This window comes from Acanthochromis polyacanthus, chromosome 12, assembly GCF_021347895.1.
Source record: "Acanthochromis polyacanthus isolate Apoly-LR-REF ecotype Palm Island chromosome 12, KAUST_Apoly_ChrSc, whole genome shotgun sequence".
NCBI classification, from domain to species: Eukaryota; Metazoa; Chordata; class Actinopteri; family Pomacentridae; genus Acanthochromis; species Acanthochromis polyacanthus.
In genome coordinates this window covers 41,350,045-41,365,028 of record NC_067124.1, presented here as the reverse complement: position 1 = coordinate 41,365,028, position 14,984 = coordinate 41,350,045, and the positions used below count along the sequence as shown (strand labels likewise).

Sequence of the window (14,984 nt, the reverse complement as noted above, 5' to 3'; positions counted from 1 at the left end):
TAAATACATGATAAAGAACTCCACAAGAACTCAGAAAATTAATATTATTGGACTATATTTCAGTGTCTTAAAATTAATAAAAAGGGTTTTATTATTCAGACCTTCTGCTGCACCTCCATTTCAGACTCAATTTGGACAATTTTTAACAAATTTTGGACTATTTTTAGCTCAGACAAATTTTGAGTCATTTTAGACTGTTTTTAGCTCATATCAGACGAATGTTTAGTCATTTTGGACAATTTCCAACTCAGAAGACAAATTTTGAGTCATTTTAAACAATTTTAAGCTCATATCAGACAAACTTTTAGTCATTTTGGACATTTTTTCAGATCATTGTGGACAATTTTTAACTGCTTTTGTACAATTTTCAGCTCATAAAACAAATTTTCACACATTCTGCACAATTCTTTAAACTCATTTTGGACAATTTTAGCTCATATCAGACATTTTGAGTCATGTGAACATGAATCTGGCTGCGCCGCCATACAGGCTGGTGGAGGTACTGCACCAGTCTTACCTGTGGGTGGCAGCAGTGCGCCGCCGCTGCTTGCAGTCTGCCGCAGATACATCAGTAGAAGAAGACGTGAGCGCTACGTGGTAGCAGCTAATACGGCGGACCGGAGGAGCTGTGAGGGAGATTTTTTCACCTCTAACTTGGCACTGAGAGGAAAATTTCCGTTTGATGTCATTTTGTGGAACCCAGAGCAGCGGGTGAGTGGGTGTTGGAGTGTTTTCCCGCCGTGTTCCGCCCGGAGTGCCGGTGTTTCCAGTTAGCCGGCTAGCCAGCTAATGCTAGCCTCCTTATGTAATCATGGAGGTGTTGTCGGGCAGCTGCCTTGTTGTTTTATGTAAATACTTAAGATTTCCGGAGAATTAAAGCAGGTTTTCGGTGTGTTTGAACGTCCAGACTAACAAATCACCAGCAGAGGCTGTGTGGGTTTGACTGCAGGTGTTTTGGTGAAGTTGGCAACAGAACCGGAGCTCTTTATTAGATTCTCTCCTGCTTTCTGTCCTTTCAGCCGCCGCAGCAAATGGGACCAGCCCGGCCCTGGCCCTGGCTCCGGCTCTGCGGGCATGGGGGAGGCTGAAGCTGCTCCCTCAGGGGCTCTGGATGCTGCAGCGGCGGTGGCTGCAAAGATCAACGCCATGCTGGTGGCTAAAGGCAAACTGAAGCCCTCCCAGATCGGCATACCGGGTCCACCTGACAAGGTAAGAGCTGCAGGTGGAGCCCAGCTGGTTAAATAGGCTCTGGGAGGGGGAGGAGCCTTCGGTCACTGAGTTCAGGAACTATTTATGCAGTAAATAAAAATAAAGGTTTTTGCACATGTTCTGGATTGTCATTTTGGACATTTTTTTTTAGCTCATGCAAGACACATTTTGAGTCATTTTAGACATTTTTTTAGGTCATTTGGACAATTTAGGTCACGTCAAACAAATTTGTAGTCATTTTGGACAACTTTGAACTCATTTTGAACAATTCTTAGGTCATTTGGACAATTTTATAGCTCATAAGAAATTGAGCATTTTGGACAATTTTTAACAAGCTTTGGACAATTTTTTAAGTAATGTTGGACAATTTCTAGGTCATTTTGGACCATATTTAGCTCATATCAGACAAATTGAGTCATTCTGGACAATCTTTAACTCATTGTGGACAATTTTAAGCTAATAAAATAAATTTTGAGTCATGTTGGACAACTTTTTAGCTCATTTTGGACAATTTGTACCTCATATCAGACTCTTATGAGGTTTACAGCATCCTAAAAATGAATACATTTTCCCTCACTCTTCTCCTCGTTCCTCCTCTCAGGCCGTCTGTGTTGGGAAACCTCCGGTGCTGGCCAAAGCCAAAGATGACCTGGTGGTGGCCGAGGTGGAGATCAACGACGTCCCGATCACCTGCAGGAACCTGCTGACCCGCGGACAGACGCAGGACGAGGTTCTGATCAGCTCTCTACTCAGAATTACAGCCAGGACGTAACCGGTGGTTTATTCTGTCCTTTACCTGCTGTCTGTCTGCAGATCAGTAAAGTTAGCGGAGCTGCAGTGTCCACCAGGGGGCGCTACATGACGGCAGAGGAGAAGGGGAAAGCTCTACCGGGGTAACCACACCCCCCCACTGCAGGAGTTAGGAAGAAAAAATACACCAGTTCAGGACAAATCGCTTCATTAGTCTGTCGTTTTTAAAATTTTAACATAAATTAAACATTTATTAAAACTGTTAATATACATTTTATATATAAATATTTTTAATTGTAATATTCATCAATGAATAAATATTAAATTATTATAAATTTTATTTAATAGTTTTATATATAATTTATATCATTTTACATATAGGCTGTAAGTATAATTGTAGATATTTTTAATTTTTATATTTTACTATTAATCTATAAATGTGTATTAAAATTATTACTACAAATTTTGTTTGTTTAGATAATTTTATTTATATTTTTTAATATAATTTTAGATATCTTAGTATTTGTCATTTTTATATTTTAATATCAATCTATAAATTATATTAAAATTATGATAAATTATATATACACATTTATTTGTATATATAATTTATATGTGTACCTTTATATAATATTTTAGAATTTTGTATTAAATATTCATCTATAAAATATGTTGAAGTTGTTACTATCCATTTTATATGCATTTTTATATTTTATTTTTCTATAATTTATATAATGTTGTATATTTTAATATTTTTATTTTAATATTAATCTATACATATTTAAATTATTTCTATAAACTTTATATAATTTATAGATTTTTTGTGTATATAATTTATACAATTTTATATCCAATTTAAATGTATAATTTATATATTTTAAAAACATTTAAATATTAATCTATAAATATCTTAAAATTATTAGTATAAATTTATATATGTTTATAGATGGTGTATATAATTTTTATAAATAATTATGTTCTTATTTTTTATTTTAATATCTATAAACATATGTTAAAAGTAATACTAGAATTTTTTATATATTTTAATATTTTTGATTTTAATATTAATCTATAAATACATATTAAAATTCTAACTATAATTGTTTTTTACAGTTTGTTTGATTTGAGCTAAAAATTGTCCAGAATGACTGAAAATGTGTGTGATGAAGATGAGAAGTGACCAACACGAGTTAAAGCGATGGGTTTCCTTGCTTCCTCTCAGGGATCGACCTCTCTACCTCCACGTCCAGGGACAGACCAGAGAGCTGGTGGACCGTCAGTAAATCTCATCTCTACTCTCTAGTCATGGCTGTGGTTTTTTCCTCAGAGCTTCATGCTTTTCTGTCCCTCTGTCTCCAGGAGCAGTGAACAGGATCAAGGAGATCATCACCAACGGCGTGGTGAAAGCTGCTACCGCCTCGTCTTCTGCCTCGTCCTTCACTCCCAGCGGGGCTTCAGTCACCGTTTACCACCAACACAACCCTCCTCCGCCCTCGCTGCCGCCCATCACGCACCACAAACCACACTTCCAGTCGGGGGTACGACGCTGAAACAAACTCTGACCCAGAGAAGTCTCTGGATGTTTTCTTTTTGCTGCTGTCACTGCAGGTTCATTTTTGTATAAAGTCCATCAGTTTAACACCGCTAGGACGCCGTAAACCTCATAAAAGAGTCTGATATGAGCTAAAAATGTCTAAAATGAGTCAAACTTTGTCCAAGATTAGGTAAAATTTGTCCAGAATGAGTCACTTTTTGTCCAGAATTACTCAAAATTGATCTTTTATGAGCTAAAAATTAATTAAAATTTGCCTAATGTATTATAAATCATCCAACATTAGTTAAAAATAGTCTAAAAGGAGTTCAAAATTTTGCAAAATGAGTTCAAAATTATTTTAAATTTGCTCTAAATGACTCAATTTGTCTGATATGAGCTAAAGTTTGTCCAAAATGAGTTAAAATTTGTCTTATGAGTTAAAAATTGTCCAAAATGAGTTCAAATTTAGTTAACATTTGTTCAAAATGACTCAAATTTAGTCCAAAATGAGCTAATATTTGTCCAGAATAAAGAACTGAACGAGCTTCCTGTGGTTAATAGAGACAGCGTTGGTTCAGCGGATGTCTGACCTACGTTCGTCTTCTCAGATGCATTACGTTCAGGATAAAGTCTTCGTGGGTCTGGAACACGCCATCCCCGGCTTCGTGGTCAAAGAGCGAGTGGAGGGTCCCGGCTGTTCCTACCTGCAGCACATCCAGGCCGAGACCGGAGCGAAAGTCTTCCTCCGAGGGAAAGGATCGGGTTGTCTGGAGCCGGCGTCGGGCCGAGAGGCCTTTGAGCCGATGTACATCTACATCAGGTCAGAAACACACAGAATTAACGGTTTATAATGAAGACATGCGGAGACGTTTGGACTCACCACAGCTGTTCTTCTGTCCAGTCATCCCAAACCTGAAGGACTCGCAGCAGCAAAGACCCTGTGTGAGAATCTGCTTCAGACGGTGAGGAGTTCACGCTTCATCCACGTCTTTTTTAAAACAAGTACAGCGTCCTCGACTTACAGCGTTTCATTGTTATGTGGAACTAGTTGAGCAGAGCGGATGAATACGTCGTCACACGGCGCTTTAAGACGGCTTTGTTTACTTTCTCCGGTTGTACGCCACTTTGGATTGCGCTACAAGACACAAAACGAGACAAAGTGAAAAACGAGACAAAACGACAAAAATGAGACAAAACGACAAAAACTAGACAAAGAACGAGATGAAACGACAAAAACTAGACAAAATGAAAAACGACACGAAACGACAAAAACTAGACACAAAACGACAAAAAAGAGACAAAATGAAAAACGAGACAAAACGACAAAAATGAGAAAATTAAAAATGAGACAAAACGACAAAAACTAGACACAAAACGACAAAAACGAGATGAAACGACAAAAACTAGACAAAATGGAAAAACGACACGAAACGACAAAAACTAGACACAAAACGACAAAAAAGACAAAACGACAAAAATTAGAAAATTAAAAATGAGACAAAACGACAAAAACTAGACACAAAACGACAAAAACGAGATGAAACGACAAAAACTAGACAAAATGAAAAACGAGATGAAACGACAAAAACTAGACACAAAACGACAAAAACGAGATGAAACGACAAAAACTAGACAAAATGAAAAACGACACGAAACGACAAAAAGAGACAAAATGAAAAACGACACGAAACGACAAAAACTAGACACAAAACGACAAAAAAGAGACAAAATGAAAAACGAGACAAAACGACAAAAATGAGAAAATTAAAAATGAGACAAAACGACAAAAACGAGATGAAACGACAAAAACTAGACAAAATGAAAAATGACACGAAACGACAAAAACTAGACACAAAACGACAAAAAAGAGACAAAATGAAAAACGAGACAAAACGACAAAAATGAGAAAATTAAAAATGAGACAAAACGACAAAAAGTAGACACAAAACGACAAAAACGAGATGAAACGACAAAAACTAGACAAAATGAAAAACGACACGAAACGACAAAAACTAGACACAAAACGACAAAAAAGAGACAAAATGAAAAACGAGACAAAACGACAAAAATGAGAAAATTAAAAATGAGACAAAACGACAAAAACTAGACACAAAACGACAAAAACGAGACAAAATGAAAAACGACACGAAACGACAAAAACGAGACAAAATGAAAAACGACACGAAACGACAAAAACTAGACACAAAACGACAAAAAAGACAAAACGACAAAAATTAGAAAATTAAAAATGAGACAAAACGACAAAAACTAGACACAAAACGACAAAAACGAGATGAAACGACAAAAACTAGACAAAATGAAAAACGACACGAAACGACAAAAACTAGACACAAAACGACAAAAACGAGATGAAACGACAAAAACTAGACAAAATGAAAAAACGACACGAAACGACAAAAAGAGACAAAATGAAAAACGAGACAAAATGACAAAAATGAGAAAATTAAAAATGAGAGAAAACGACCAAAACAAGACACAAAACGACAAAAACGAGATGAAATGACAAAAACTAGACAAAATGAAAAATGACACGAAACGACAAAAACTAGACACAAAACGACAAAAAAGAGACAAAATGAAAAACGAGACAAAACGACAAAAATGAGAAAATTAAAAATGAGACAAAACGACAAAAAGTAGACACAAAACGACAAAAACGAGATGAAACGACAAAAACTAGACAAAATGAAAAACGACACGAAACGACAAAAACTAGACACAAAACGACAAAAAAGAGACAAAATGAAAAACGAGACAAAACGACAAAAATGAGAAAATTAAAAATGAGACAAAACGACAAAAACTAGACACAAAACGACAAAAACGAGACAAAATGAAAAACGACACGAAACGACAAAAACGAGACAAAATGAAAAACGACACGAAACGACAAAAACTAGACACAAAACGACAAAAAAGACAAAACGACAAAAATTAGAAAATTAAAAATGAGACAAAACGACAAAAACTAGACACAAAACGACAAAAACGAGATGAAACGACAAAAACTAGACAAAATGAAAAACGACACGAAACGACAAAAACTAGACACAAAACGACAAAAACGAGATGAAACGACAAAAACTAGACAAAATGAAAAACGACACGAAACGACAAAAAGAGACAAAATGAAAAACGAGACAAAATGACAAAAATGAGAAAATTAAAAATGAGAGAAAACGACCAAAACAAGACACAAAACGACAAAAACGAGATGAAATGACAAAAACTAGACAAAATGAAAAACGACACGAAACGACAAAAACTAGACACAAAACGACAAAAACGAGACAAAACGACAAAAATGAGAAAATTAAAAATGAGAGAAAACGACCAAAACAAGACACAAAACGACAAAAACGAGATGAAATGACAAAAACGAGACAAAATGAAAAACGACACGAAACGACAAAAACGGAAGACAAACTAAAAAACGAGAAAATGAAAAACGAAACGACAAAAACGAGCCATGTTTTGTGTTATTCTGTGTAGTTTTTGTCGTTTTGTGTCTCTTTCTGGTCGTTGTGTCTCCTCATCAGTAGATGTTTTTCTGTCTCCATGCTCCTCTGTACTCTCCTCCTCACATGTTTCTCCATGCTGGATGGATCTCCACTGTTCTGTTTCTGAGCCAACATTTTTAATTCATCAAAATAAGGGGAAAAAAATTTGCTTTAATTTAAAAAATATCGGTTTTTGATGCGAACATTATTGACATTCGTCCTGTTTTTTAAAAAGTATGAACCTATTATGATTTTTTGTGTGATTTTACAAGTTATCATTTCTTAATTTAACAAGACAAGGATTTTTTCTTTTCCAATGCTTAACATGGAGCATTCTGCAGAAGTAATCGTTAAAGACAGCAGATATCTGGTCCTGTCAGTGCAGCAAACAGATGAAGTCTTGATGGAAGCTGTGGTTTTCGTGGATCACAGCCTCTGCACATGTGCCACTCCGATAACCCATAAAACACAGACTGCAGAAGTGCAGGTCGTTGTGTAAGAATTCTCCACGTTCTGCACCACAAACTCAGACCACAGGTGTTTCTGCAAACAACTGACATAAAGGTGGAAGCTGTCAGGGACAATCTGCTGCTGGATCCATAAACTCAGGTTTTAATGGGACTAGCTATAAATATTAGCGCTTTATTTTTTGTTCCCTGCAGCTCTATCATGCAGCTTCTGTTTTTTTTTTTTTTTAGGTCCACGCAGAATATTCTCGCTTCCTCAATCAGATGAGCACGGTGATGCCAACGCAGCAAGGTACAGCAACACTCCTCTTCCTGTGGTTTAGATTTCTCAGCTGATTTAGAAACGCTGCTTCTCCTCAGCTAGCTGCACGCAGACATGAGGCGAGAGCAGAGAGCACCTACAGGAGTCAGCAGCTGCACCAGCTTTAATTTAACTCATGAGGAATGACTCAAAGTTCACCCAAAGTGTCTCAAATTTAGTCTAGAATTACTCAGTCTGTCCAAGATGACAGAAATGTGACTAAGATGAGTAAAAAAAAACTTCAAAATGACTCAAATTTAAAACCGGATTGAATTAAGTCGTCCAGAAGACAAAAGGCATAAAATGACAGAAACTAGACAGAAAACGACAACAAGATAGAAAATGACAACAATGACGCAAAACGACAAAAATGAGACAGAAATCGACAAAAGCCAGACATAAAACTGTTCTAGTGATGTAACATTTGACAAATAAAATGTGGATGACGGTTAAAATGTCTGAGAGAAACATGAATAAAATGATGAAATCACTCCTGATCGCCTCTGACTTGCTCTGTTTTGCCCCCCAGGCTTCGCTCAGCCCCCAGTGGTGAACGGGATGCCCCCTCAGCCTCCTTATTACCCTCCTGCTGGGTTCCAGCCCGCTTACCCCGTGGCGGTTCCTCCCCTCCAGCCGGTGCCTCCTCCCTACTCCGTCCCCCTGCCCATACCCCCGGTGGCGGCCGCCGGGGTTCCCTCCCAGTACCCCCTCCGCCCGGTTCTTGCCCCTGGCCCGGTACCTGCCCCGGTTCACGTGTCTGCCCTGGCTCCGGCCCCGGTTCCTGCCCCGGTTCCTGCCCCAGACGCTCTGCCACAGGTAGGACAGAAAAGATTCAAGAATTCATAATTTAATAATCAATTATGTACATTAAGTTATAAATTTAGTGAAATTAGTATAAAATAATAAATGTATATCGTGTGTATTGTTTATAATTAACATTTTTAAAAAAAATTATTTATTAATATCAAATATTTAAATTTTTATATTATAATAATATTAAATGATAATATTTAATTATTTTGTAAAACATTTAAACAATTGTTGGATTTTTAACTTTCCGAAATACAAATTTATTTTTCAAATACTTCAAAAACATAATATTTTTATATACTTTGTTTAGTGTATTTATATTTACAATATATATTGATTATAATATTTGTATTGCTCCTTTTTTATAGTAACCCTTTAAGCTTCAGTGTTCCGCCGGTGGTACACCTACTAATTTGCATAGGAATTTCAAGAATGTCCGACGGCTGCAAACGCGATTATACAAACACTATACGCCGATGGAAAGCTTAGATTCTCATGAATCCGCCGGTATAAACCACTTTCAGATGTGATTACCACAGCGGGTGAGAAAAACACATTTGTCCGACAAAAACAAATATTCATCCATCCGTTCTCTATACACGGCTTCAACGCACACAGCGTGACTCACATTTCCGGGTTTATTATTACACACAAAAAAAAAGATTCCACAAAAAACGGCCATAATCCAACCTTTTACATCAGATGACACAAGCCAGTAAACTATTTTGTCCAAAACATGTCCTGAAGTCGGTATAAAATCCCCGAATCGGTCGTTTTCAAGGAAATGCACCTCCTGATGCGCGTCCAATATTCCCTGTATTTTCGTAATTTTTTTATTTAAAAATAGAATATTAGCGATTTTTTGTACTGAAAACGGCTGGAATTGACTGAAGCTTAAAGGGTTAAATAATATTGTAATTAGTATTAAATATTATTATTCTTATATTATTAAAAATATGATTTTTTCAATAATCAATTCTGTAAATAAAATTATTTTTCAAATGTTCAAATTTTAATTTTAGATTTTATTTGTCATTATATAATTTATATATAAATGTTATTTATATGTATATTAGATATGTATTATATCTTTATATTATTATTGATATTAAATAATATTTTATTAATTTATGTATTTTATTAGTGTCATTGTGATATAATTTATTTATGTAATATGTATTTGATATCTTTATATTTATTTATTGATATTAAACGGTATTTATTTATTTTTTAAATATCAAAAATTAAACTTTTTATTCTGTATTTTACTAAAATATCATTTATTTATTTATAAGTTATTTATGTGTATGATAGATATTTGTGATGTTTTTATTGTTATTTATTGATTTTAAATAATATTTTAGGAATATTAAAGTGTAGCATTAACTAATAATATTTAATTATATTAAGTAGTAAATAAAGGAATAGTTGGATTTTTAACTTAATTAACTAAATCTAATTAAGTTAAATTTATTATTTAAAAGAAAATATCAATATTGCACCATTGATCAGCCACAAACAGAAATTTCAACTTTCTGTGTGGAAAATTAACCAAATCTAAATTTAAAATAAATCAAAATCACTTTTTTCTTCATGTGTCGTTGAGATATTTGCACTCAGAAAGGCAAAAATGTAGTGCTGCCAAAAGTGCGCTGTAGATATGTGGATTAAATGACAGAATGATTGTTCAAACTGTGAATAATTCCGGATTTCTCCGTACCTCTTTCCTCTCTGCAGACTCTTCCTCCTGTCCGTTTCCCTCCGGCTGCCGTGGCTCCGCCCAAAGCTCCGCCTCCTGCCGTTCCAACCAATCAACCGCAGAAAAGACGCTTCACTGAGGAAGTGCCGGATGAGAGGGACAGCGGGCTGCTGGGATACCAGGTGATAAACACAGCCTTTCATCTCCGTCTTTTTCTTCTTTAATCTTTTCTCCACCTCGTCGTCCATAATTTGATTTGTGTTCTGAGCCAATCATGTGGAAGCTCCATGATTTATCCACCAATATTTCATTCTTCTTTTATGTTCCTTGGTTGAGATAGTCGCTGTTTACGAAAAACATTCTGCTGGTAAAACGGAGTTTCAGGAAAAGATAAAGCACATGATCAGCTTTAGAACAGACTGTTGGTAGATTCTTCTCCTGGAGCTGGGATCAGGCGTTTTATTTAATCTATATTAAAGTGTCAGGACAGGGCTTAGTGGAGGACGTCTGCTAATCGTGCCTGTGTGTTTTTCTGCTCATAGCATGGACCCATTCATATGACTAATTTAGGTGCAGGCTTCACAGTGGGCAGCCCCGAGACATCAGGACCCCCACCATCGAGTTCCTCCGGCCCGCCGAGTGAGAGGGACTGGTACGCATTTCATTTGTTTGACTTTAAACTTAAATGGTTGGGTGTATTCACAAAATTTGGTGTCCAATTATCAAGTATCTTAATTTTATTTTTTAGATAATTTACGCTTCAAGTGCTGTAGTACCTGTTTGTTCCACCAGGTGGAGCCTCAGAGGAGGCGTCAGTCAGGCTGCTGGTGGTTCTGTGTTGGAAGCAGAGAGAATTGTTTGTGTTTCCTAAGTGAAGGGGCACCATGACAAAGACTTCTGTGACGCCCAGGCAGCACACGGATATTATGGTTGTTAAAGCGTAAGAGGCTCCACCTAGTGGCACCATCTAAAACTACGACTAATCTGCAGTACTCAAAGTGTAAACTATCTACAAAAACGTTAAAAAGCTCGATCAGGAGGCCACTCCTGTCCCTCTGTCATGGTGCCACTTAGGTACTACAGCTAACCTATGATACTATCTAAACATTTCTGAAAAAAACAATCACATTTTGGGCAGAGTGCTCTGGAATGCCAGTAACGAGTGGTTAAAGCTTGATCTAGCATGTATGTGTTTGCTGAATGACTAAGTCTGGCTCTGGAAGTCTTTGTCACGGCGCTCCTTTATCATCTTAACCTCAGTCTCTGCTTGCTGACGCTGAAGTCTCCTAGCTTGAATTAATAAACGTTTATCCCGGAGTCTTTGTCATGGAGCCCCTTTACTTATGAGCAGTCAAACATTTTTAACAGAATTGTGGGTATTATTATATTAACGTAGGCTCAGTCTAAGTTCCATACGTGTTCTGGTAAACATGGCTGAACTCACCGTCTTTCTCTACGCAGTAGGCAGCTAATGCCTCCACCAGCGCTGCCCGTGAACGGAGTCAGACCCAGGATGGAGGACAGACGACCGCCGCAAGGCCTCGTGGGTAAGAACGTTCTCCTGTGGACTGACAAAGCCCTCCCAAATCCACATTTCATCACTGTGGACCTGGCCTCCATTTACTCACAGTGAACGTTAAATTCTCCCCCAGACTTCTAAAGTTCACATTGTTCTGTAGAGACACACAGAGAAAAGTTGGATAATACTGTAGGGATGCACTGACCTCCACTCAGACTGGCCTTTGTCGCGGTTCTTCTAGGGTTCACACTAGAGATCTGCAGCTTTTCCTGGAAGCTGTTGTTTGTTTCGTTTGTTTCGGAGTCTTCGGCCTGCCGGTCGCTGTCTCTCCTCACTAACCAGAATCTCTCCTGTTTTTGTGTTTTTCTCTTTTTCTCTGTGTTTTTCTTCTCTTCCATGTGTCTCTGGGGCGATGCCGGATGCTCATTGGGGGCGGGGCACGACTCGTCCTGCCGCCTGATTGGACGGCCCCTAATGCTGTCGCTCCCCACCGACCAATGGCTGCCTTCCAATGGCACCTCCACTCTGCTGACATGCATTTGAATCCATTAACGCTCTGTTTCTCCCAACATGTGTTTGGATGATATTTGGTGGTGTTCCGTTTTCTCTCCACATGTGCTGCCTCTGTTTGCCCCGCCCCCTTTCTTCTTCTTTCAGAACCAGCAGGGAAAAGGCTGAAAACCGGTTTGGTTGCGTACGCCGGAGACTCCTCGGACGAAGAGGAAGATCACCCCACCTCCAAAGCCTCAGGGCCAGGTAACCCTGGGGCAGTTCCCCCCTCATCCAGCTCCCCAGGCTGGTCGCAGGGCTACCGCTGCCCTCCTCCACCACCTCCTCGTGCCAAAGCTCAGCCCCAGCAGCAGACAATGCCCTTCTGGATGGCGCCGTGAAGCAGAGAAACCTGAACTCTCAGCGCTTTGGGCCGAGTCCTACAGGACGTCCACCCAGCCTGAGCCGGTGTTTATCCGCCGCTGGTTGTGGATGAATCTGAGCAGCTTTGTGTTGGTTTCACCGTTATTTTCGGGGTCCAAATGGACGTACTGATGTTTTGTAAAACTCCTTTGTTTCTTCTGTGCACGTACCATAGTTTGAAGAGGAACTACAGCGTTGAATTAGTCTCAGAACTTGTGCAAATGAAAAGCAGGCGTTAAGATATGACAAACCATCAATTGAAAGAACGCTTTGGTAGAAGTTCAGTCCCACAAGCGCAAAAACTTGTCGAGATGACTTTTGAGATTTTGGAGGCAGCTGATTGGTCGTTTGCAATCTGGAGCCTGTTCTACCGTGCGATACATGATGGCAGAACGACATTCAGCTGGTCAAATGTGCCCAAACTATGAGGTCATGATTGAGTGTTTTGAAAATTAGACAGTGTACTCTTTAGGTACTATAGATCAGCTGTAGTACCTGTTTGTTCCACCAGGTGGAGCCTCCTTTTATTTAACACTATCATGAGCAGATGAGGTGTCTCTCAGACTATTGGTGGTTCTGTGTTGGGAGGCAGAGAGCTTTGTTGGCAATTTTGTAAGTAAAGGAGCACCATGACAAAGATTTAAGGTTTATTGACATTTAGTCAACGCACAAATGTTAAATCAAGCTTCAGTTCTTTTCACCTTTAAAGCCTGACCCTTTATTTCCATCTGATGTCATGCTAACGGTAAAATAATCTGAATAAATACGGCATTATCACTCGATGTTTTTACAAATATTTACGGCAAACTCTAGAACTGTGATCCTGTTTTTAAGGTACAGATGAACTCTGACAGATGAGGCTGGGATGCATTTAATATACATTAAAATGAGTCCTGGATAAATTTTAAGTCGTTTTGGACATTTTTTACTCACATTGGGCAATTTTAAACTCATTTTAGACAGATTTAGTCAACTGGAGTCATTCTGGATAAACTCAGTCAATTTGGCTGAATTTCAAGCAATCTTGAACAAGATTTGAGTGATTCTGAAAACATTTCTGGACCATCTTTCAGTCATTTAAGAAGTCTGGAGTCACTTTGGACACTTTCTACTAATTCTGGATGAGTTATTTTTGGGGAAAAAAGTCAAGTTATTTTGGACAGATTTGAACTCATGTTGGACGTGTTGTGAGTGATTTTGGAATAAACGGGAGTAATTTTAGACGGGTTTGAGTCTAAATTTGTTGAGATAAAATGAGTCCTTTCAGACACATTCTAAATCATGTTTGTCGAATTCGGAGTCATTTTGAACAAATACTACTCACTTGGGACAGTTTTTCTCCTAATTTTGGATGAGTTTGATGATGTCATTAATGACGGCAGTCTTTGCCGTGGTGTCCCTTTACCAGCTGAACAAGGACTCAGACTGCCACTACAGATCATTACAACACAAAGAAAGGGCTCTCAGTATATTTTAGATATTAAAGATTTGGATGCGGGGGTAAACAACTCAATCTGGACGTCCCAGAAAATACAAATTAAATGGTTGTATTTATATAGCCCTTTACAAAGATCGAACCGGCAACCTTCCAGTTCCAAGACGGCCGCTCTACCCACTGAGCCACGCCGCATTTCCATCATCAGGTGGATTTTTTTTACCGCCTGAACAAAAATAAAATCCTGACAGCGTATTATTAGATTAAAATAACTTAGTTTATCTTCATTGAACCCACACATTAATGCCTCAGTAATTACCATCAGATGATAAAACTAAAGAGCATTTTTTGGTGCTTTTGTACGCTGAACTAAACGGCAGCATTATCAGCCAATAAAGTCTCAAATTCAACCCAATGATTGACTTTTAAACCCTCTGTGGGCAGGAATCTCTGAACTCGTCTGGTTTTCACAGGCTTTGAGCTTAATTTACCACTAGGAGGAGCTTCTGCAGGATTCCAACCATCTTCTGCCTCCAGGTTCATTCTGAAGTGTTTCAGTCTTCTGTCTGGGTAAAATAACGATGATGTACCGCTGACCGGCTTTCATTCATCCACCGACTTTAGTTTTTTTCTCCTGTCGGTCGGTGGCGTCTCTTTTTCCTAATCTGCTCGTTTCTTTTGTACAGATCATATTAGAAAAACACTCCTGGATTCATTTCATGGTTTTATGAAATAAATTTAATTTATTGCCGTGTTTGAGTTCGTCTTTCAGTCTTTACTGCACAGAACAGAGATGCAGGTTTAACAGCAGCGAAGTTAAATGAGGT

The 14,984-nt window shown here is 38.1% G+C and overlaps 1 protein-coding gene across 3 annotated transcripts; it reads left to right on the top strand.

Annotated features, from left to right (window-relative positions):
- The first annotated feature begins 550 nt into the window (after window positions 1–550).
- On the top strand, window positions 551–14,911 carry khdc4 (KH domain containing 4, pre-mRNA splicing factor). 3 transcript variants are annotated; one of them, XR_002596388.2, is made up of 14 exons: window positions 551–711; window positions 1,020–1,209; window positions 1,811–1,939; window positions 2,023–2,102; window positions 3,182–3,234; window positions 3,319–3,497; window positions 4,102–4,313; window positions 4,395–4,455; window positions 7,713–7,773; window positions 8,312–8,598; window positions 10,330–10,473; window positions 10,862–10,943; window positions 11,753–11,838; window positions 12,468–12,531. XR_002596388.2 is itself a non-coding variant. In XM_022209340.2 (14 exons), exons 1-14 carry the CDS (start codon window positions 683–685, stop codon window positions 12,698–12,700), a joined length of 1,854 nt encoding a protein of 617 aa, XP_022065032.2. In that variant the 5' UTR covers window positions 551–682; the 3' UTR covers window positions 12,701–14,911. The 3 variants fall into 3 exon arrangements, 2 of the variants coding, with proteins under 2 accessions (XP_022065032.2, XP_022065033.2); XM_022209340.2 differs by having other exon boundaries at window positions 10,834–10,943; window positions 12,468–14,911; XM_022209341.2 differs by lacking the exon at window positions 12,468–12,531 and having other exon boundaries at window positions 11,753–11,896.
- The last annotated feature ends 73 nt before the right edge of the window (window positions 14,912–14,984 follow it).

What these genes read in the sequence shown, in the direction of transcription:
- khdc4 (XM_022209340.2), top strand. Translation starts at nt 683, where the DNA reads ATGTCATTTTGTGGAACCCAGAGCAGCGG. An exon ending in GCGGACAGACGCAGGACGAG is followed by an intron (nt 1,940 to 2,022) that starts GTTCTGATCAGC and finishes GTCTGTCTGCAG; the next exon opens with ATCAGTAAAGTTAGCGGAGC. An exon ending in CCGCCGAGTGAGAGGGACTG is followed by an intron (nt 10,944 to 11,752) that starts GTACGCATTTCA and finishes TTCTCTACGCAG; the next exon opens with TAGGCAGCTAATGCCTCCAC.